The following is a 24566-nucleotide window of genomic DNA, read 5'->3' as shown; positions in this document are numbered from 1 at the left end:
AAATCCTTTCTTTTTTAACATAAGTTATGTCCTGCTAACTTCCATAGTATGTCCTTTTACCCTATTGCTTCCACAGATTCTCACTCTTCTATTTTCTTTTGTAAAGACGTTTCTGCAAGGTCTGTCAGTGTATTATTAACTTATTACTTTGGAGGAAGATCATGCTTAATGTTTAGAGCTGATGTTTGAATTTTATTATTCATTCTTGACTGTGGCTATATTAGATCAGGGTTGTGTGGAGTCAATACGGTAAGTAAACAAGAATAAATAAACCTTCTCTTATATAATTGTGCTGTTCATTTGCTAAGATAATTTTTATCTTACAAAGACATTTGGTTAGTTCAGATAAGACAAAAGATAATTTCTTACTTTGCTGTGTTTCTGGTTAATGTGTTATCTTAATAATTAAAAGGGACTGTAAAACTGAAGACTGCTTTATCCATTGCTTATTAAAATGAGTCCGTATATATAATTTCCGTGGAGGAGTGTACTGTTTCTGCAATTGACTCTTTTTCTAAAAGAAAAATCAGCAGTTACTTTTTGTCTAAGTGTTTGATAGAGAATCTTGCATATATTTGACAAATAAGCTGTTCTTTTCCTTTCAAGGTACAATTACCACTTTTGTTTAAAATTGCATGAATTGTCAACAAGTTTAGAAATTACTGTGTCTTTTTTCAAGCTTTCAAATGTAATATGTTACAAAAATTGTAAGCACTTGTATTTATTACTCTATCTAAAACAAAGGAGTGCTTAATATTTTCAGACAGTATTTGTTTTTATTGTTCATGTTAAGTCTTTTATCTAGTTTAAAAAAAATCTTACTTCTGATTAGTTCTTAACTCCTGTTAAACTGTCTCAAGGTCAGTGTTCTGTGTATGCCTTCAGCTTAAAAAACCCAGGTGCTGTGGGTATGGGTTTCTCTGAACCACTGCCATTGTGATAACTGAACCAGTAGGTATTCATATAGCATAATTTTGAGAAAGTTTGGTCTGTGATATTAAAATTACTTAAACTGGTTTGTGTGTCGTCGTCCCCCCCCCCGATCTCTGACCAGAAGCTATGTAGTTGAAGTAGGATTAGTAGTAATACTTAACTTTGTTCTCCATTGCCTTTTGGTTGGTTTTTGGGTTTTTTTTTTTTGGTAGAAATAAATTTAATAACTACAGGGCATGGGACCCTGAGTTGGCTGTCATTTTGATGAGGTTCTGCCTAGGGTTTCTCCTTATAATTAGCTCCTCAAAGGAGACCAAATGTTTTTTAATTAAAAAAAGTGCCAGGTTTTATTAGAATAATAGTTAGGATAATTAACATCTTAAGTATTGCAAACTCAGTGAATAGGAAAGACAGAAGAAAAGTGACATTTTTTTAAAACAACTTTTTCCCTGCTCACATTGTCATTGTGAGTGTACTGTTGCTTCGATTTGGTTACAGTTAATTCAGTGACTTTAAGTTGTGAACTGCACAGTGCCCTCTGATCTGCTGAAAGTTTTTCCTATGTTTAAGGTCAGGTGGCCTTCTCCCTGCTCTTTACTGCAGTTTCTTTGCTTGGGCTGCAAGCTTCTGTACTGGAATTTTCTTGACTGCCATGCTGTACAGATTCTTGAACCTCCTGGACCTGAGCATATTCAGGATATCTCCAAGGAATGCAGATTGCCTCTCTTTGTCTGGGAGGCCCTACCTGACCCAGTCATCTTAAAGAAGCATTAAGATGATTGTGAACAAACAAGCAGAATGTTTCCTGGCCCCCTAATACTGTCTATCTAAAAGAATGGAGGGCAATTCTAAAAACTATAAAGCTATATACATCTAAAGATATTACCAGAATTCACAAAAGGCAGGTCTTGGAACAATATGTATGTTGTCTAGTACTAAAATGAATGTTGATCGTACTAAAATGAACAAAGAAGAATTTTGTTATGAGGGCTGAATTATGTTTTTAGCTTAATTAGTTACGTTCTTTGCAAGATAGCAGGAATTTTCTTGAAATTTTGGTAGTTGTATTCTTCTGCCATGGAATTATTTTAAAGGGCTATTCAATTTATTTGTGTTTTGTTTTCTCCCTATCGCCAGATTTGTGATTTCTCCAGTTGCATTAAATGATTATTCTAGTGACTTTTAATATTTTGATTAAAAAAAAAGTTAATTTTCTTTGCAAGGTTTCCTTAACATATTTATACTTTTTATAAACCATAATGTACATAAAAGAATATAATTGAAAACTCTTGTATTAATTTTATAAAATGTAGGGTTAAAAACAAATATTGAATCCTTGATTTTTTTTTTTCCTTTTTCAAAGTTTTGACTCGTATTTTGAACAGGGAGTAGTGCTTAGAAATGGGGAAACAATTATTTGACAAAACGGCTAAATGGCTGAATTACTGTAATTGATTATGCAGATTTATACCTTGCATTCAAAATTTATAATATTTTTCAGCTGCAAATTTGATCGTATCTGTAATATTAATGAATTCAACTTCAAACATCATTTTGGGGTTGGCAAATACTAATAAGGGAAACTGGGGCCTGGTGAGACTGGCTTGTACAAGTTAATCAATACGACCCTAAAAGATTCTTTGATTTAATTCTTTGATTGCTAGATCACATTGTATCTAATCTAGGTATAGTGAAAGATGGTAGTTAAAAATATTCTGATTAAGCAATTGATTTCTGTGGAAGATCCATAATTAGTTAAATAAAAAGTAGAAAATGTGATATTTTAAGATGAAGAATTAGTTTTTTTCTCAACATTATTGTACAAGGGCAAATCAAAGGAAGATGTTCTTATAGAATGTGAAACACTTCCGTTTGAATGTGAAACTAAATGGACTTTCTTTTTTCTTCTAAGCAGTTATTAATTTCATTGGCTTCCGGACTAGTGGAATTACTTGTTAACCTGCAAGCCCATGATGCAGCTGTGTTTATTTCCTGCTGTCATGGAGAGGGTAAGCTGTTCTTCAGATGTATTATGAAGTTATGATATTTAAAAATTTACTGCTGTTTATGTGAAAGATAATATATGTTGTACATTTACATGTTATGCATTTTAGATTTTTTTTTTTTCACACCAAAAGCTGTAAAAAATGCTGAATAAATTAAATTCCTGAGGAGTTCTGTTATTTCACAGGATCACAGAATAGCTGGCTTTGGAAAGTATCTGTGGAGATCTTCTAGTCCAACACTGCTGCTCAAATTAGGGTCAGCTGGAGCAGGTTGCTCAGGTCTGTGTGCAGTCTCCAGGGATGGAGACTTCACTGACATTCCCAGCCTCTTCCAGTGTTTGACCACACTCACAGTAAAAAGTATATTCTTAGGCTTAAATGGAATTTTGTGTTTCAGTTTGTGCCCATTGAATAGAATAGCATAGAATATTTCAGTTGGAAGGGACCTACAACGATCATGTAATCCAGCTGCCTGACCAATTCAGGGTTGACCAAAAGTTAGAGCATGGTGTTAAGGGCATTGTCCAAATGCCTCTTAAACACTGACAGGCTTGGGGCATCAACCACCTCTCCAGGAAGCCTGTTCCAGTGTTTGACCACCCTCTTGGTAAAGAAATGCTTCCTAACATCCAGTCTAAACCTCCCCTGGTGCAGCTTTGAGCCATTCCCACATGTCTCACTGGATACCAGGGAGAAGAGCTCAGCACCTCCGTCCCCTCTTCCCCTCCTCAGGAAGCTGGAGAGAGCAATGAGGTCACCCCTCAGCCTCCTTTTCTCCAAACTAGACAAGCCCGAAGTCCTTACCTGCTCTTCATAGCACGTTCCTTCAAGCCCTTTCACCAACTTTCTTGCCCTCCTCTGGATGCATTCAAGGACCTTCACATCCTTCTTAAATTGTGGTGTTTAGAACTGCACATAGTATTCAAGGTGAGGCCATACCAATGCTGAATACAACGGGGTAATCACCTCCTTGGACCAGCTGGTTATACGGTGTTTGATGCACCCCAGGATGCAGTTGCCTTCTTGACTGCTAGGGCACACTCCTGACTCATATTGAGCCTGCTGTCGACCAGCACCCCTTGATTCCTTTCTGCAGGGCTGCTCTGCAGCCACTCCTCTCCAGTTTATACTTGTGCCCAGTATTACTCCATCCTAGGTGCGGAATTTGACATTTTGACTTGTTAAATTTCATCCCATTAATCATTTCCCAATGCTCAAATCTATCTAGATCCCTCTGCAAGGCCTCTTGTCCCTCAAGAGAGTCAACAGCATCTCCCAGTTTGGTATCATCAGCAAACTTGCTAATGGAGCATTCAACTCCTGCATCCAGATCGTTGATAAATATATTGAACAGAACTGTCCCTAGAATTGAACGCTGAGGAACACTGTTGGTGACCGGTCGCCAGCCAGGTGTAGCTCCATTCGCTACAACCCTTTGAGCTCTGCCCTTCAGCCAGTTCTTCACCCAGAGCACTATGAACCTGCTCATTCCACAGCTGGACAACATGTCCTTAAGGATGCTGTGAAGGACAGTATCAAAAGCCTCACTAAAATCCAGAAAAACTACATCCACCCCATCACCTTCCTTTCATCCACTAGGCAGGTGACCTCACCATTGAGGGATATCAATGATAATTAGTTAAACATGTTGTGAACCTGTGTTGATTGTGCCTGATGATTGCATTGTTCTTTAAATGCCTTTCAATAGTACCCAGTATAATCTCCATAATTTTTTCAGGAACTGAGGTTAGACTAACAGGTCTGTAGTTTCCTGGGTCTTCCCTCACACCCTTCTTGTAAATTGGAATTACATTGGCTAGCTTCCAGCCATCAGGGACCTCCCCACACTCCCAAGACCTTTGGTAGATGATCGAGAGGGGTCCTACCATAACATCCGCTAGCTCCTTCAGTACTCTGATGTCTGTATTAATTGCCTCTTGAACTGTCACTGGGCACCACTGACAAGAGTCTTGCTCTGTGTTCTTTACTTCCACCCATCAGGTATTTTTATATATTGATATATATAAATTTTGATATAGGATATTGAGGATATATATCCTGCCTGAGCTTTCTCTTCTCTTGGCTGAACAATCCCAGCTCTCTCAACCTCTCCTTGCATGGCACAGCCTCCAATCCCATAATCATCTTTGTCACCCTTTGCTGCACTTGCTCCAGCATGACCATGTGATGTACTAAAACCAAAGAACTTCATCCAGTGAGACGCTGTATAAAACAAGCTATCATGGGAACTTTTAATAGTGAACTATTTATTTGATCACAAAAAACATATAGCTAGCAATTGTCTTGCAATCTTATTTTTCTAGATATCATTTTGGATCAATCTTCTCTCTCTTTTACTTTCTACTGTATAAAATATTTTTAATCAAATATTTGTATTTGCTATGAACAGATTTTTCTGGAGGAGGAAACATTTGCAGTAACATCTCCTGATTGAATGACGTGAAACTTTGTAAGCTTTTTCTTTATAGAGGATATTTAGACCTGTGGTAGATAAAAATCCAGAAAGATTTTTTTTAAGATTTTTTGTGTTTTAAATTTACGTTAACAGTGATGGGCTGATGGACTATGTCAGTAATTGAGGTCACTACACAAGATGCTATATAAATACTAACGTAAAAAGTGAGTTCATGTCTTAAGGAAGGGCAGTCTAGGTAACAACCAAAGGGATACACAGAAGAGAATGAGGAGATACTAAAGCATTTTTAACACAGTAGTATTTAGTCATGGTCCTTGAAATGTTGATTTCTGGTTGGTATGACAGAACTTTGAAAGGGAATAAGATAAGTAGGTAGAAAGATTCAGTCAGTTGGGTGTCAGCTCAAGAAAATCTCATAGGTATTTGTAGAAGAAAGAGTACTTGTAGTCAGTGCAGGACAGGAGAAATATTAAAGAATGTGTCCATGTCAATGTTAGTAAATTCTTAAAGAAGCTAGATAATGAATAGTTTAGTGAAGAACCTTAAATATCACAAAATGGTCTTGCTTGTGGCATGGGGAGCTATAACCTCATAGGGAGTAACTTTCCTACAGTATTCTGACTGAACTTAGACTTGTAAGGAAGATGGGAAATTACACTTACTGTTCTTTCAGCTTCAGTTTGTCTGCTATATACCTTCTTAAGACCTTCAAAAAAGCAGTAGCAACCTTGATTTGGTGACTTCTGTCATGTCTTCACTGATCATCAGTCATTTTAGGGAATTTATTGCTGCTACTTGGCTTGCAAATACAGCAACTCTTGAGCTGTCAATTGGCTCTTGGTTTATAATCTGCATATCTTCGTCTTTTGTTGTTGACTTGATTTTGGTTGCATCAGTAATCACTGCCCAGGACTGTAGGATAAAATTAGTAATATAGAGCAACTACCTCTGAAGCTGCAAACAAACTGTAAGTATTGACTTCCTAAAAGAAGAAGAAATTTGGCACAAGAAGATTGCTTACTGGACATTCTGAATATTTGTCTGTTTCTTCTTCTGCCTTCCTTTATGATGGTGTTTTTATTTCAAAATTCTTCGAAGTTGTTTTCAGCTATAAAATTTTATGCAGTTAAATTGAAAAAAGTCTCTGTGTTGGTCAGCTGAGCATTTTAGAATACACACTAGAACCTCAGAAATAATACCAGGATCTTTTAAGGTTCATTTTTCCTCTGCTTTGAATTTCTAGTATGTATTATAATGTATATTCTGCTAATGCTTCTAAATTAATCTTAAGATGACTCTTCTCAAGTTGATAATCTTGCTTTTAGACTCTAGCTTTAATTCCTCAACTCCTGATAACTTACCTTCTTTGTACTCTGTAAGTCTGAAAAATCATCAAGCTTCCACGCTCAGTAGCAGAATCTCTCTAACCAAATTTCAGGAAGGATAAATCACATTGCATCTTTCTCCTGTTTGTTCTTGTTAGTTGTGATTTTGTTTTCTAACCAAATGAAATGAGTGGGCCTGTAGCTTTCACATAGTTAAGGAAGTTAAGGAAGTGCCTCGGTACCATCTATGGTAGGGACATTTATTAGTGTTTTATTAGAAAACTCCCTGCCAGGGAGTTTTCTTTGGTGAAGATCCAAAATTATAGTATTTGAAGGCTTCAGTATTGAATAAACCTGTATTTGCAATGAAATTGAAAAGGGTGATGAAACCCATTAAGAAAATGTTTAATTAAAGAATCATCTGCTGATTGTATCAGATCAGCAGATCATATTTATTTATGTAAAATTATAAGGGAGTATATGAAGAGAAAATCACCCAAATTGCCCAGAGCAATCCACACAGATATAAAATGAGGCTTTTACAAAACAGTAGTAAAGATGAAGTTGTGGATGTAGGAGTAAATAGTAAGCAAGTCTCATGTTTACATTTACTTATGTCCTGTGATACATATGAATAGAAGTTAAGAAGAAAAAAGAAGTAAATTTGCACAACAATTATGTATACATATGGAGTAGTGCAAAATTTATGTCCTTGTTCAAGAAAAAGCAGGGATGGATAGTCTTTATGGATAGAAAAATAGAATTATATAACTGAAACAGTGAACTTGAATAGAAAACTAAAGGAACTTCATTTTGGATACTTTTAGAATACAAACATTAATACATATTCTGTGAAATGGGTTTGTGTTCTCTGGTTGAAGAAAATAATATATACAATTTGTATATTAATAAAGGTAATTAAAAAGTAATGGATGATTTAAATGCTTTCTAAATTGTTTCCAGTCAATATTCTAAAATGTTTGGAACCAAATTGGATAAAGTCTTGTGATTAGTATAGATCAATGCTAGAATTAGAAATAATTACCAGCCCTGGCTTGATCACAGTAGTATGCAAAGCATGGGGACACATTTGGAAAGAAATGACAATTAACAAAGTAGAGCTAGATGAAAATGGCAAATGAGATAAATACAACACAGGTTTGCCAAAGATTGTTTGATCTGGATTATTCCAGGTTTACTTATTAACTATTTCAATGAGTGAAAGTAAATTTCCTAATGAAATGTAGTTTGGGAGAAACTGTGTATCTGGACTTCCTTTCAGCATTTGCTTGGCATGTAGAAAATTATATATTGAGTTAGAGAAAATGTGGATGAAAAGTATAATCATTCATTGGAAAAGAAAGTAGCTGAAGGGATGAAGTGACAGTGACTTGGGCTGCAAGGAAGAGTATTAGACTGGAGGAGGGACACTATTAGTGCAGTGGATTACATCTGTTAGTCATCTTGGGTATTTTCAGTAGTGACGATGTCACAAAAAGATAATAGATTGTAATGAAAATAAGGTCACAAAGTAGCGGGGTGTTACGATGGTCAGAAAAATGTGCAAGAAGAATTTTTTACTTGGGATACTGGAGTGGTAGAAAGGGATAAAGTATAACACAAAGTGAAAAAGATTAAAAATAAAAATTTCTGTGTATAAGATGGGAGCTTATAAATTTGAAGAGATATAGGTGCAAAAATATTTGAAGGTATTATGTCCTTGCAAAACATTTGCTGACTGCCAGAGTAATGTGCCCATGAAAAAGACAAATCCAGTCCTAGGATATATCACAGAGAGCGGGTCCAAGGGAGAAAAGCAAGTATTTGTTCAATACAAGACACATATTATGTGTTATGTATACAGTTCTGATTCCTGATGTTCTGAAAAGACTTAATTGGAATGGGAGCTGGTACAGGATGTGGAGAATTTTTAAGCCTCTTGCAATGAAGTGCTTGTAAACTAGCATATAATACTCAGACTAGCATATAAGCCTGAGAGAGGATATGGCTGCTTTCTGTAGATACACCACCATTGTGTACAGAATAGGGCAGTAACCAGGCCCTCTAAACTGAATTTATACTCGTGCAAGAAAACACCAGTATAAATTAGAAAAATATAAATTTAGTTTGGAAAGTAAAGAAGGCTTTTAAGCACTGGAAGAGTGAGTTTTTAAACAGCATTCCAATAATGAGGAAAGGAAATCCATTCTTTTTTTAGGTGGAACTTAAAGAGGTTTCTATGACATGGTTGCCTGAAACACTAGGACATAGGCTTTGACTGAAGAAAACTTGCTCATATGACCTAGTTCAGATTATGAAGATGGTGTTTCATTAATCAGATAATACATAAGCCTCATAAAGAATGCATTGCATACACCATGAATAACATTTGCAAAATTTGCTTATTTGTATCAAACACTGCAGAGTCATTTCATTGTTATTTTTGTCCTTTGATCCTTAGTTTTATTTTAATATCCTAAGATGATTATTTCTTTAGGCTCTAATCCTTTGTCACAGGCTGTGCCATCACATCATTGTTACATAGGAACTGGAATCGGAAAGCTTTTTTTTTTTTTTTTTTAAATTTTATTTTTATTAGAGCAGAGCAGGTTAACATTACTTAGAGTAGCATGCTTTCCTAGGAAGATAAATTTTGTTGGTGAAATCTTAAAAATAGTAACTTAAATAAGTTAAGTTTACTTCACTTTTAATAGAAACTAACAACTATGTGAGTGTTCAGTCTAAGTTGTGTGTACAGTCTAACATGCTTTTTGAGTGTTTCACGTTTAGTGAGAAGTCATTGTGATAGCCCTTAACAGTGGAGTGAATTTCATGTTTTATACTGTGAAAAAAGAATTGGACATAATGTACATGCCATTAAATACAATGCTTATATATTAGCTATGTATGAGTTTTGCTTCATGAGTAATTTTTTTTCTTTTCAACTTATATAAGGTACACCTTTTTTTCTTTTTTTTTTTTTTTTTTTTCAGTGAATCTAAGTCAGTAGGTGGTTGAGCCAAAAGTAGATTTGCTTGACAAACTGTACAGAAAAACTCTACATTGCCAAGAAAATGTATAATGCTATTCTGGGGCCATAATTCTGAATAACAAGCAAAAATACACAAGGAGAAAATCTCCAATCCATCACTGAATTTGTTATTGAAAGCATGTTGGGAATAGCAAATTAATAAGCACCTTATTTAACTCATGGAAGATGTCCTTTCATTTGAAACAATGGTATTGGGCTATTCAAGTTTCTAATTTGTAAGTACCTTTAAAGCTTTAAAATAACTGGAAGGCATTATAGGGGCAAGATGAGGAAAGATAGTATGTATTTATTTTTGTCATTGATTAATCATTTTTGCTATAGCAAAATAACTTTGATGTGGATGTACATTATTTCTCCTGATGATGTTGGAGCTGTGCTTCAGTCTTTATTATCATTTTAATTAAGTTAGTGTTCTCTTTACTGTTTCCTTCAGTCATTTTGTAAACTGCATTGCATTGCATTGAAGCAATGGTTTTTAACCAAACCTTCCCTGTTAATTGGACAACAAAACATTTTTATATGCTTACAATCAATTGTGGCTTACATGTGTAGTATGCACAATTTGATTTCCTGATTATGGCATTGAAGCAGACCCTTATTTTTATGTAAAAGTTCTGTCTTCTCTTTAATGGAGTCTAAATAAATTTGTGACACTAACCACACTTTCTGTGCTATGCATTTAGTAGTAAATAAACTTTAATTTGACTTCTTTTCTCACAATATTATTTTCCATTCAACTGATGCATTAAAGATTGTGTATTCCTAATGATTTATAAAAGCAAGTACTTATCAGAACTTTTTTGCTTCATTAAATAATATTGCATATTTTGTATTGACTTCTTATAATAGAGCTACAGGACTAAATTAAACCTGAAAAATAGTTTACTGTAGGTGATACTTTGCTTTCAATTTAGCATTTACTTTTAACATTACTTTGTCTTATTCTACAAAACTTTTTCCTGATATTGGTTTGATTTCTTTTGTAGCTGAAACAGGAGTTTGAAATAACAAATCAATTTATAATGAGTGACAGAAAACTTCTACATTTAAATACAAAAAGCCTTGATGTTAATCACCACAGTATCTATTTGTTTCTTATTATTTTGAGAAGATTTTATAGCTGTCTGTAGTCTCTTCATCTTCAGTCTCCAATGGAACCAGGAGACCCTTTGCATTCATATGTGGAAGACTTTCCACCATTTATGTAAGTCCAGACGGCTTTATTTCACGACAGCTAAAAGCTGTGTCTTTACAAGCCTACATTCAAGCATGCCTGAAGGTTACCAGTTTCACTGTGGCACCTCCAGCCCCATGCTGATAGTGGCATTAAAGCTTCTTTTGCCACTGTACTGTTGTATGCTGCTGCTTCTACTGAGCTTTGTCTTTCAGGCCACGCCTAGCACCTGTGTCAGTGCTGTGACAGGGATTTCTGTGGATGGTAGCTGGGTTCTTATGAATGGCAGATGATTTCTCTGAGAAATCAGATTGAAACCCTTTTAACTGAGTGTAGTGATGAAATTTGAACAGAAAATTAGCTTGAAAGATTGCTATAGAGATAATTCCAAGAGCTATTGGGGAGAACAGAGGAATACATTCTTTTTCACCACAAACACCCAGGGTAAGCCATTTCAAAAAGATAAAAGAGGGATCGTATTACATTATTTTAAAAGGTGATTTTATAAGAATGCAGTCAACCATTCTTGGGATCCCCTAGGAGGGAGACAAGAACTAATCTAGAATTGCAGGGAAGAAAATGCAAATTAGCTAATTGTCAGTATACTGTTTTTGATATGCTTATGCACTGGAAAATGCAAGGGACTCTGTACGGGTAAATCCAATCAAATGTAAGACAAGAAATCATGGTAAAATCTCGGGGGATAACTAGTAAATTAAAAGACATGTCTTCCTCTGGTAGAAGAAATGTAACATAGTATTCTTAGATAAAGGTTCTTCACTATGTAATAACGTAATTTAGTATTAACACTAATCACTGTTATTTAGATATTTTCCTGTTTCCTGCTTAATAAAATATATTTATTGGTACTGCTCTCCTACACCTTTTAAGTTTGGTGGGCTCTTACTGTGGTACTCAGTATCAGATGATGTTAATGACCATGTATGTTATGATTAATCTCAGGTTTGAATTACTGGGTTTATGGGCTGCTGCTGAGTTTTCTCAATCTTCAGGCTCATACTTTCAGTCTTGGCAGTCCTGAGCTTAGTTTACAGTATGGAAACTCATAAACAGATATATAAAATTAAAGAGGAGTAAATATTGACATTTCATCTTGACTTCCTGTCAGGCAAATATCTATGGTATATGTCTGCATATGGAGGTCTTTCAGAAACCTGATACAAGCTGTAGAAGTTGAACAGTTTTAAAAATCTGATCGGTTTTCCTTTCTGTTTCCCTATTTGTTCTTTTATTTCTGCTAGTCTTTTATTTATTATAATTTAATTTATTTAAAGGTCTTGTATGGACTTTGAAATACTGAAATACTTTGACATTTTACATTCCCAGAACAGTATGAAATTCAAGAAAAAATGTAAAAGGCACATTACAGTACAAAGCCAATAGTTAAGAGCAGTTAGAACTCATGTATAATTAGATATACCACTTTTTGAGATACAGGCTGAATGTTTAATGTTAGTTCAGAACGATCTTCCTATTTATTCAGATAGTTTGGCATCTTTATTTTATATTTAACTATACTGTGATCTAACATAAAAAGAACAGTGACATCATCAGAGATTCATAGGATTCAGATAAAACATGGTATCTTTTGCATATTATATAAAACATTTAAGAGTAGTTTCAGAACTCTATGGTCTTTAAAATATTATGTCCATTAATTGTTTTAGATGCAATTTTATTTATTCTCAGGAAGTACAACCAGGTTTACTATTAAAGAAAGTAAAATTTAAAGTGTCAGTACTTTAAAATCACTTGTGTAAAAGCAATGTGAAGGTGCTACAAGAACAATGTACTTGACAATAATTACTGCACACCATTAATTGCTTGCAAGGAACAGTGATGTAAAAAATGGAGTTAGTTATTTTTCCCCCCTATACACTTGAACATTTTATAAGCTCTGGAGAGCTAGAAATACTTGACCAATCTTATCCTCAGAACCACAGACAAGTACTTCAAGAAACTACCATTCCATTTTCTTCTTCAAAAAGATTGATATTTCTCCTGTCTGAGTTTCTATTTATCCTTTTAAACCAAACACTCAGGAAATTACTTTTTATTAATAATGAGTTCTAAAATTTGTTTTTATAAAGTAAATGTAGGATAGCCCTTTTAAAATGTGGTCTTCTTGTGTTTGATAATGGAAAATCTTTAATAACATTTAAAATATTATTTGTTTAACATTTTAAATATTGTTGTAAAAGTTGTCACACTATATCAGATCAAAGGCTTATCTAGCCTGATGTATCTCTGAGACTTGCTAGTAGTGGATGTCTAGGGAAAACTGCAAGAACCAGGATACTATGGCGATGCTACCCTGGTATATTCTCCAGTTTCCAACAATATGTGGCTTGGAATTTGGAGAGTATTGGGTGGTATCTTTGTGGGTAGCCTTTGATGAACTTTAATCTTCCTTGAAATGGCCTAATGGCCTTTGAAATGTAAACTTTTAACATGTACAGTGTTTGATCAAAATGAGTTTCATGCTGGAATTGCACATCTTGAGAAATACTTTATTTTGTTTTGAATCTATTCAAACCAGAAAGTTTTACTCATTATGCCCTTGTACCAGACGTAACAACAAACAATTATACCCTGTTTACTTTCTTATACCATTAATGATTTTTATAGATTTGCCATGTTAGTTCCTGAGTTGTCCTTTCTACTAATCTGTTCAGCCACCTGTTTGTTAGTGAAGGCCATTCTCTATCTCTGCTAGTTTTTGTAACCCTTTTCTGTATCATATCTATTTCTACCATGTCTTTTTGAGTTGGTTAAATCAGAATGATACGAAGTAATTGAAGTCCTGACACAGTGTTTTTATGCAGTGACATAATGATAATGATTTATGTTGGGTTTTTTTTGGGTGGGAGGTTCTTGGGTTTGGGGGCAGGGAGGTGGGTTGGTTGGTTGTTTTAAACCTGTGAGGACTTGATTGCTTTTTGGCCAATGCTGAACTGATATTTTACAGAATCACCTGTTACAGCTAAAGTCCATTCCTGAGAGGTAATGATTCAAAGGTCATCTATACACAACTCTACACACTGATCAGTTTGTATCAACAAACTGATTTTTCATCTTTAATTTTATTTCTTCATTAGACAGTGTCTTGATGTCCTTCATTGCTGTCAGCTTTTGTACTATATGTGCAGACTTTATTACTTTGCTTTCCACCTTGTTTTCCAAATCACTTATGAATATATTAAACTGTATGAACTCTACCATGAGTCCCAGTGAGGTCCCTGATAATTCTTCCCAGTTAGAAACTGATTGCCTAGTTTTACTGGAAGTTTCTTCTAACAGGGTGGTGACTCATATGAGATGAACTTTATTCTTCCATGCAGCTTAGTTTCTTTGAAACATTTTGAGGACCTTGTTGAATGCCATTTGGAAATCCACATTGGCTAGGACAACTGCGTAACAATTGGAACTGATTCTCTCTTGCCTGGGTGTTTGTTTACATCTTCAAAAGAACTGTAATAAATGTATGAGGCACAATTTCTTTTTCCAAAAGCCATGTTAGTACATTTTTACTTTGATTGCATTCATCCTTATGTCTGCAGTTCTTTTTACCATCCTATTATTATTTCTGCCAGTTTGTCTGACATGAGTGTAATTTTTTTTCTGGCCTGTCATTGCAGGGATTCCTACTGTAGCTCTTGCAAAGAATTCAGTTTACTGTTTTCATTTTCCATTTCTTTGCTACAAGTTGATTATCAGTGAGAGGTTACATGCTACTGTTAATAATTAAACTATTGCATTCTTGAACTTCTTTAGAACTGTTGGAAGAATATAATCTGTTCCTGATGACTTGTTATATTTGTTGATTTGTTTGATAGCCTGTTCTACTAACACTGTTGTTTGAAACAGATCAACTCTTCCTCTTATAAAGAAGGTACCTGATTTGTGAGTCTACTTAAGCTCCTGTGTTGTGAACAACAGATTGAAAAAAAGAAAGTTAGTATTTTCCTTGCGAAGTACTCTAAACAGTTCTTTCATACTCTGACCGTTTGTTGACCTTAAAGTCTTTAGTAAGCTATCTTTTGATAAAAGGTTTAGTATTAATTTTTATGTCTTTAACGTACCAGAATTTACAGTCTTATCTATCTAATAATTTGATCATGATTGTAAAATTTTAAAAGGATACTTTCTTTGCTAATTATAATAGTCACCTTTACCTGCTGTTTTAGTTAAGACCAGGATATCTTTCCAGGTGTCATGGAGTCCACTTCTCTTTTAAAATAGTCCCTCTTCTTGAAATTAATCACAGCTGTAGTGAATTTTTTTACTTTGTTGCTCCTAGAAGGAGATCACCTCTGAGTATATTATGCAGACTGTTATGAAGTGGTCCTCCAGCAGCAACTTTTTGATCTAAGATCTGCAAAATGCTTATGATTCAGTCAAGAGTTTTTCACAGTAGCTTTTCTCTTAAGCACTAATTTTATGATGTCTGTAGCATCATTTTATTCTCATCACAATTCCCAGCATAATATTTACCCAATCAGTAGAGGAATATTTGAAGTCTTTTTTTCTTTCCTCTGCCTTCACAGACTTTGTGATTTCACTTAGTGTGTTGCAGCTAGAGTCAGCCATTTTCTGGGTGATTGGTAGTATAGGTATAAGAACTTTCCCACTTAAACTTTAAACTTGAGTCCATCAGGGTTTTATAGTAATTGTTCCTGCAGGTAACTAGGCTTGCTTTGCTTATAGAAACAATTCTCCATGGGTTGGGCATAGCCTATTTCATATAATGGGGGTTCTTTTTCCTTGTGCTGTGATCTGTAAAGATTGTTGAAGAAACCACTATCTTCCTGAAGGCAGTCCCATGCTTTTGCTAAGCTAAAGCAAAAGTTATATAAAGCTTTCTTAGAGATTTGTTAAAAATGACATGTGAGATTCTGACATTACTTTCAAAGAAAACTGATGTGCTTATAACTCACCTTGTCACAGGTACAATAGATGGAAAAACCTGAGAGGGGTATATATGTTTTCATTTCATTAGTAATTTTCAATTTTCAAATAGTTTATCGTGTGTGCCATCTTATTAGTCTTAAGTGGAATTTTTCTGCCTCTTTCAAAAATACACAAACAAAAACCCTTCTGCAAAATAACTAGAGAAAATTTTTCAGCATTTTTAATACTGTGTTAGTATTTTTGTATCTGGAAGTGCATGCTCCAGGCATATCTCCATGACTGGGTGAGTTTGAAATTACTGCAAGTTGGCAAGCCTTTTCTCTAAACTTGAAATGAATTGGAACAGAATGAAAAAACTAAATGAAATGAAGAAGTTAAGGTGAAAGAAAGATTAAACAGAGAAGAATAATTTGGGAGAAGGCGGGTGTGGATAGCATCTCAGAGGAAATATAGATTTACAGATTTGAGAATTGGAAATACAGGTTATTTTGGAAATTGAGTATAAATGGCATATATATGCCTTTTACTGAAGACAGAAATGTTACATTGCAGAGAAAGAGGAAAAAAGGTGAGAAATACTTTAGAAAATTTTGGACATGCTGCTCAGTCTTAAGTTCTGTTCTAGACAGAATGAGAAGGTTCTTACAGTCATTGAATGATGTTTTGCCAAGTAGAAAATGAGTTGAGATGATTTTGCATTTTTTTTAAATGGTGCAATGTTTTTAGATGAGAGAAGGTACTACCATTAGAGCATTTTTTTGCATCTTTATAGTTTTAATAATGCCATTTGTCAAAATGGGTTTGATAGTTTTAAAGCAGAAGGAAAAATATTTCTAAAAAATTAGCTTTCTAAAGTCATGCCTGATTTTAAAATGTGTGAGTACAACAGTGCCACGTAGGTTCTACTTGAAATCCTCCTCTTTTTTACCTCTTAAATGTTCAGTGTTTCTTCTTATCTGTTGTAATACGTACAGTGGAAGGGTAAAGACAGAAGTGTTGTCTTGCTATTTTAAGCAAGAAATAAAATTTTTGGTTTAATTTTAGATGAGTGTTTCAGAGGCCACTGTAACTTCAAGGGTAAGATATACAGTGGGTTGTTTGTTTAGAAATTGGTGCTTACACTCTTTGCAGTGCTTGCAAGTTGCTCAATTGGTGTTACAGCTGCTAGTAGGCCAATCTACTTGCAAATAGTAGAATATATTGTTAGAATGGCTATAACTCTTCTGTTACAGGGTGGGAGCCATGATAAAAATGGAGAAGAGAGTTCATAAAAATAATAAAAAATGAAGATGAATTTGTATTTGAATAAAAGCTCTTTATTAATAGTAAAGGAAACTATTAAGTTTACCGCAGAATGATTTTTGAACTGTTTTAATGTGTGAAATGACACACAAATTGGTAAATACTTCTTGTGTAAAAAGCAGTGTTTCTTCTGGCCATTGCAAACCCAGAATTAACTGTGTATTATTTATGTGGTTCATTCTTGAGCTCAGCATATTTATTGTGGAAAGTTAAAAGCTTTTTTCTTTTTCTCCTTGACAGAAAGTAGTAACATTGTCTATTATAATTCCTGAATGATAATGACAATACATTTAGCTTAATTGCAATCCAATGTATTATTGTATGTCAGAATTATAATTTCAGATATTTTTTATTCTTTTCACAGAATCTAAACCAAGAATGATGGAATATTAATGCTGTTTATGTACAGCCCCATAACGATCTTCTCTAAGGAGCTGCAGTAAGATAAACACTGAGAATAATTTTTCTCCTATACAATGTGGTGAAGCAGAGGAACCGAAATTGTCCACTTTTGTACAGGCTAAGGACTTAAAATGTTTGTTATTTTGTGAGCAGAAGCAGTTCTGGAGTGAATTGAACTTCTGAAAATGCGGCCATGGACTGGTTCCTGGCGTTGGATTATGCTCATCCTCTTTGCTTGGGGAACTTTACTGTTTTATATTGGTGGACACCTGGTACGAGACAGTGAGCATCCAGATCACTCTAGTCGTGAATTATCCAAGATACTTGCTAAACTTGAACGTTTAAAGCAACAAAATGAAGACTTAAGGCGGATGGCAGAATCTCTCAGGTAGGACCTGATAGTAATTAAAACTTTTCAGAAAATGGTTATATGAAATATCAAAAATTAAATTGAAAGAGTTGTTTGAGTTTTTTCTTTTTTTTTTTTTTTTTTTTTTTTGTAGAATCCTATTTAGCATTTAAAAGTATGGAGAATTGTTTTAATCACTGCTATAACTAACTGAAAATATATTGCAAAAACCTTTAAACAAATAACGTACATTTAGTTTTGGTCTAATATAGTCATTATTTAATAGTTATTATTTAATGGTGTCCAAGTGTTACTGTTAAAATAACAGAGTTCTGTAGGTGATTAACCCCTCACTGCCGACTTCAAACAAGTGCTATTATTATGATGTTCAAACCAATTAGAACAGCTAGTGACTTTTCTACACTTCTGCATGCAGTAACTGGAAGAGCTTGTTTTAAAAGTGCTGAAAACATTCGTACAGCTTGTTGAAGATAAATGTGGACTTGAAGATGAGCTGCAGTAGCCTGCTGCGTTATATGAATTCTTTTAACTAGGTGTTTTTTTTTTTTTCGTTGCCTTGCTGCTAAACTTGTAGCAATACTTGTAAAACAGTAGGATCATCTCCCTTTTTATAAGTATTTGTTACATTATAGGTTGGTACAACTACAAGATAAAGTGTTTTCTTTCACCTTTTCAGACAGACAACTTTTAACATAGACTTCCGGTATCTCCTTTCCCAAGAACTTGCAAAGGAGAGCTTTTTAGGCAGGATGTCAGGCCAGAGTCAGATTGGACCTAAGTATGTGGACATCACCACACACAACCTAAAAGTCCTGATGGATCATGGGGACAAGTGTAGATGCTTCGTATGTTTTAGGAAGCTAGAGAAGAGCAAAGCTCAATACAAGATTTTACAGAATGGGAGGGTGATGTCACGAATGCAGGTCTGTGAATCCTGCTGATTATGTCAATTCGCTATGAATGAGTGACTTTACACAGTTTGATTTAGTAAAAGTTAGAATTTACTTGTAGTGAATTGCAGAATTTGATTATAATATTTTCAATAGCACTCAATCATCAATGATTAATAAAGTGATTAGACAAAATTGATCAAAACAGTGACTTAGTTACAGATTCAAAGATGGCAAGGTTCACTCTTACTACATAGAAACACATAAAAGAGAATTAAATCACAGTGAGTTAAAATGATTCATAAAAGGATTGCGTATATATGGAATAAAGGCAAGGGGGGGAGGCCCTCCCGTTGAGTCACGAGGTTTAGACTAGACCCCCTTGCTTTCTAAACTCCTCAGAGAGGAGCCTAGGTGTGGCTAGGTCTAGTCTTAGTCTCAGACTTGGTCAACAGTTTATATGGATAAGGATAATGTATATATATGCATATAAGTATATCTAGTACATAGGAAAAATATATAAAGGAAATTGGATTATATGAGAGAGAGAGAGAAATTGTATGTAGGGGATATGGAAACCCTCCCGTTGAGTCACGAGGTTCAGAATGGACCCCCTTGCTTTCTAAACTCCTTCTCAGAGAGGAGCCTAGGTGTGGCTGGGCCCACTCTTAGTCTCAGACTTGGTCAATGGTTTAGGAGAGTAATGCTATAAGAATAATACAGCAATATAAAACTCCTTTTAAAATTAAATCATACATCTACAAACTACTTAAATTGATTCATGCATGCACACTTACAACTATAAATGCATAAATGAAAATAGTATACCTGTTAAAAATTCCCCTCGAGTTTAGTGAAATACTCACGTCTAATGCCTTGGCATTTCTCAACGGGTGAGAGTAGAGTTTGAGGAGTGAAGAATATCAGTAGCCCAGGCTCCATTGTCAATCACTGGCAATGGAGTTCTGGTAGCAGCAGACTTTCGGAGTCCGCTAGTTTTCGCTGACTGAGAGACATTTCGATCAGAGGGAGATGCTGGTGTGGCCCGCAGCGGTCCAGGAGAGCTCAAAGGGCCTCACTTAGGACTGCCATTTATAGGATTGTGAGATGATTGACTTTAATCACCAGTAAATTTCCATCCGAGCCACAATTTGGGTCAGCTTGTTGTTGGAATTCCAGCAGTGATGATACCACCCTGTTTCAAGGCTGTCCGGGGTAGCTGTTTGTTCTCGTTCCCCTCGTTAGCTGTAATATGAATCTTGATAAGAACAGAGCCGCTCTCTGCTCCAGCCATGTAGGAGTTTCTGGTACAATTAAGGGGCGCTTAACTGACCAACTCTCTACGCAAAAGCTGCGGCCTGCGAATTCCTGAGATTGTAAAGCAGCCAAAGTAAAGGGGAAAAACAGAACAGAAAAATGGGGGGGGGGAGATGTACCACCACAGATGTTTATTTTTAAAATCTCTAAGTGAGCTGAGTTCACTTACTGTCTCTTTCACAACCACATACTCACAAGCACCAGGACATGTGTGTAGAACATGGAAAGCAAGGGGCATTCGCGGTTGAATCTTCGTCATGTCTCTTGGGTGGTTCTTGCTTGGCAATGAGAAACTGATTTTGGACTTGCCTTTTAATACCCTTTAGGAGCAGATGCCATTTTTGATCTTCTACCTTACTGTTTTGCTTCATAAATCATAGGAAAAATTACTGAATTGCACAAATCTCTGTTTTCCTTACGAGGGTATGTTATGGTTCTAGTCCTGTTCTTATTACCTTATCTTTAGGTAAGTTTGTTTCTCCCCTTCATTTGAATGAAATCACACATACGGACTCTGTAGCAGTGAAATGAATACCTTTCCTCTTAACCATGTTCTGATGTTTGTTCTGGTGCATTCTCTCTCTTTCATGCACAGCCAGGGCTGTTTGTTCTGATAGGCTGGGTAGGCTTCCCTGCCTTACTGAAATTTCTTTTCATTGCACTCTGTTCCTGGTCTCTGGAATGCACTGTAGATACAGCTGTGCGCTGACAAGGTTTCTTAGCTTAGGCTCAGCATTCTGAAAAACAGATGTCTTAATTTTGAACATGTCAGCCCTGAGGAAGTACCTAGGCATTCATGTGGTGCTGCACAGAGGTGGAGAAATGCTGCTGACCCAAAGTGTAGATAATCTTCACCTTGAGTAATATGGCCATGAACGCCTTATTTGGCTGTAGTTTTCTAAACTCAATTTATTCATATATGATAACTGCATTGGCAAAAAGTTTACTGTATTTTTGTTGACAAAATGGTGTGATGTAGAGTATGCTGCTATGAAGAAACTTAAGCAAGATCCTATATTTGAATAAATACAATATTTTTAAATTCCTTTAATATTAGACAATAATAGTCAACCTTAGGGCTTGCCTCAGAGGGGGAAATATTTGGCCTTGAATGTAAAGATTAGCACACTCCATGCTTTCAGCCTCCAATGTTTGGCTGACTTGAATAAATGGTAATGTGATGTATTGCAGAGTCATTGAAATTTGACCAGTTCAAATTGCACAGTGACTAGAAGAGAGTAAATGTTCTTGATTTTACTGATGACAGGGGACTCTTCCTCTCAAGGAGGAGGCAGTAGATATAGGAGATGCATAGATACAGGCTAAGCTATATTTTAGGCAGTAATGATTTCTCTAAACACCTTTCTCTGTTTCCCTAACCTATCTGTATTCAGACAAATATTACATTCTCAGTGGCCAAGTTTTAAATAATAGCTTACACTATTGATAATTTTTTATGATTTATAGAAATAAAAACATTAGTTTAGTTGTAATGTAAACATGTTAGAATAGAACATACCCACATTCCTTCTCTATACTGCAGTTAATTGCTGCAAGTTTCTAGAATTAGATTAGGTGACCCAAAACTGTCTTAACTGGACTCTGTTCAGCTTCCTTTGTGTGAATAAGTTCCTGAAAATATTTCTGAGACCTTTCTTCAAAGTGGTTGTATGTAACCACAGGAGAACCTGAAACTTTTGCATGAGAAAGCCTAAAATGACTTTAAATGCCCGTTTGAACAGCAGTGCATCTCCAGGTTCAGTAGTCAGTGCTGGCCAGAAATGAGCCATCTTGGAACTGGAAGATATTCAGGCATAGTTTTTTCTGGAAGTGATCTGACATTGGTGAAGTACTAGATTTGAGGGAAGTGATGTATCACAATGTAGAGCCTTTTCATTATTTTTATTGAGGAGAATGAATGTTACTGTTTTTGTAGAAACTTCACAAATAGATTTGAGAAATATCCTGGTCAACCTGCATCATTAAAGTATTAAATCATAAATGTGATGTAGAATTTCAGTATCTCATTTCTTTGTTTGCCAGATAGAACAAGTGGTGTTTAAAATAACTGTTAGCTTTCAAATAGTGCCATTTACAGTTTTATAGCAATATGGCTGTTTAAAATAAGGCAGTAGCCAATAGTCCATGGATTCAGTATCTGTGTCCTGGAAGAGATCACTGCTGCTATGAACGTATATTAAAGAAACAAAACACCTTGTAACTTCAGAAATTGAATTAAAATTAGACAGAAAAGATTACTATTGCTCCTGTTAACATCTTAAAGTGAAGACATAATTTGTTTTGGGCTTTACTGATCAAAGGCAGAAAGGCTGGAACTATTATTTGAATATGAGTTAATTGCTAGAAGTTTCGGTTTTGTACCGAAAACTCTACTGATACTGGCTGTGAAATCCGAGTGGTTAAGATGACAGTCCTTGTATCAGTGTAGCTTGTAATGGTAAACCCTATTCATAGAATCATAGAATGCTTTGGGTTGGAAGGGACCTTTCAAGATCATCTAGCCCACTCCCCTGCAGTGAGCAGGGACAGCTTTAAGTGGATCAGGTTGCTCAGAGCCCCCCCCAACCTGACCTTGAATGTTTCTAGGGATGGGGCCTCCAGTACCTCTCTGGGCAACCTGTTCCAGTGCTTCACCACCCTCACTGTAAAAAATTTCTTCCTTATATCCAGTCTAAATCTATCCTCCTTTAGTTTAAAACCATTAGTCCTTGTCTTGTCACAACAGGTCTTGCCAAAAAGATTCTCCTCATCTTTCCTGTAGGCCCCCTTTAAGTACTGAAAGGCCGCAATAGGGTCTCTCCGCAGCCTTCTCTTCTCCAGGCTGAGCAATCCCAACTCCTTCACCTGCCCTTGTAGGAGAGGTACTCTAGCCCTTGGATCATATTTGTGGCCTTCGTCTGGACCCACTCCAACAGGTCCATGTCCTTCTTGTGCTGAGGGCTCCAGAGCTGAACGCAGTACTCCAGCTGGGGTCTCACCAGAGCAGAGTAGAGCAGCAGAATCACCTCCCTTGACCTGCTGGCCACGCTTCTTTTGATGCAGCCCAGGACACGGTTGGCTTTCTGGGCTGCCAGCGCACATTGTTGGCTCATGCCCAGCTTTTCATCCACCAGTACCCCCAAGTCCTTCTCTGCAGGGCTGCTCTCAATCCCTCCATCTCCCAGCCTATGTTGATACTGGGGGTTGCCCTGTCCCAGGTGCAGGACCTTGTGCTTGGCCTTGTTGAACCTCATAAGGTTCACACAGGCCCACCTCTCCAGCTCCAGGTCCCTTTGGATGACATCTCGTCCTTCTGGTGTGTCAACTGCACCACTCAGCTTGGTGTCATGTGCAAACTTGCTGAGGGTGCACTCAATCCCACTGTCTGTGTCATTGATGGAGATATTAAACAGCACTGGTCCCAGTATGGACCCCTGAGGGACCCCACTTGTCACCAGTCTCCATTTGGACATCGAGCCATTGACCATGACCCTCTGGATGTGTCCATCCAACCAATTCTTTATCCACCAAACAGTCCACCCATCAAATCCGTGTCTCCCCAATTTAGAGAGAAGGATGTTGTGGGGGACTGTGTCGAAGGCTTTACAGAAGTCCAGACAGTTGACATCCATTGCTTTTCCCTTGTCCACTGATACTGTCACTCCTTCACCGAAAGCCACTAGGTGCCACTTGCCCTTGGTGAAGCCGTGCTGGCTGTCTTGAATCACCCCCCTGTCCTCCATGTGCTCTGTTATTTATTATTGCCAAGTTGGATTTTGTTACACTGAGGTAAAAACTTGTTTTTGCTGCCCTTCTCCACTAAGATTTTGTATCTAGACAGCTAGAGTTTTTTTTTATTCCAACAGAAAAGAAGCACATTTTTTGCAGTGAAGATACAGAATATATTATGGCACGCAACAGGGTTAAGCTAATGCATGTATTCAAGCATATTTCAATAGTAACTCTAGCTTAATGTTACTTTGGGAGGAGTTTAAACAAGATGAGGGTGCCTATGTGGAAAATTGTAACAATAAACAGGCATCTGATTAAGTACACTAGTTAACGCATTTTGACATAATTAGATAAAACTTCTGGATGGTAAAAGGCTCCAAGCTGACAGAATGTATCTTAGTGGGCAGAGAGGCTTTGTGAATGGTAGAAAATAGTATGTAGCTGTGCCATTAATAATAGCTAGTTAGGGTAGGGAGGAAGGGACAGAAAGCAGGTATGGTTACAAGAATTCAGTAGTTAGTATAAGATGTTGTAACAGTTTCCATTTTGAAGTTAGAGAAAATTGGTATTTCATCTTCAATTGCATTGGGCCCTTAAGTTACATGGTAAAATACATTTCAATATGATACATTTCAGTTGCCTAGCTTTTCCAATTATAATGGGTTCTTGTTACTTTTCTGACTTCCTTCTCACC

General features: G+C 36.1%; 1 protein-coding gene across 2 annotated transcripts in view; it reads left to right on the top strand.

The window, feature by feature from the left end:
• The first annotated feature begins 17739 nt into the window (after positions 1-17739).
• The window catches only part of FUT8 (fucosyltransferase 8), a 70683-nt gene continuing 63856 nt past the window's right edge, over positions 17740-24566 (top strand). For both annotated transcript variants that reach the window (XM_075712675.1, XM_075712674.1), the window contains exon 1: positions 17740-17951. In XM_075712675.1, coding sequence (XP_075568790.1) covers positions 17749-17951 — 203 coding nt within the window. In that variant the 5' untranslated portion in view covers positions 17740-17748. The remainder of the gene's footprint in view (positions 17952-24566) is intronic.

The sequence above is a fragment of the Pelecanus crispus genome, chromosome 6 (genome assembly GCF_030463565.1).
Source record: "Pelecanus crispus isolate bPelCri1 chromosome 6, bPelCri1.pri, whole genome shotgun sequence".
NCBI classification, from domain to species: Eukaryota; Metazoa; Chordata; class Aves; order Pelecaniformes; family Pelecanidae; genus Pelecanus; species Pelecanus crispus.
Note: the sequence above shows the minus strand (reverse complement) of the source record. Positions and strands in the feature narration are given on the sequence as shown.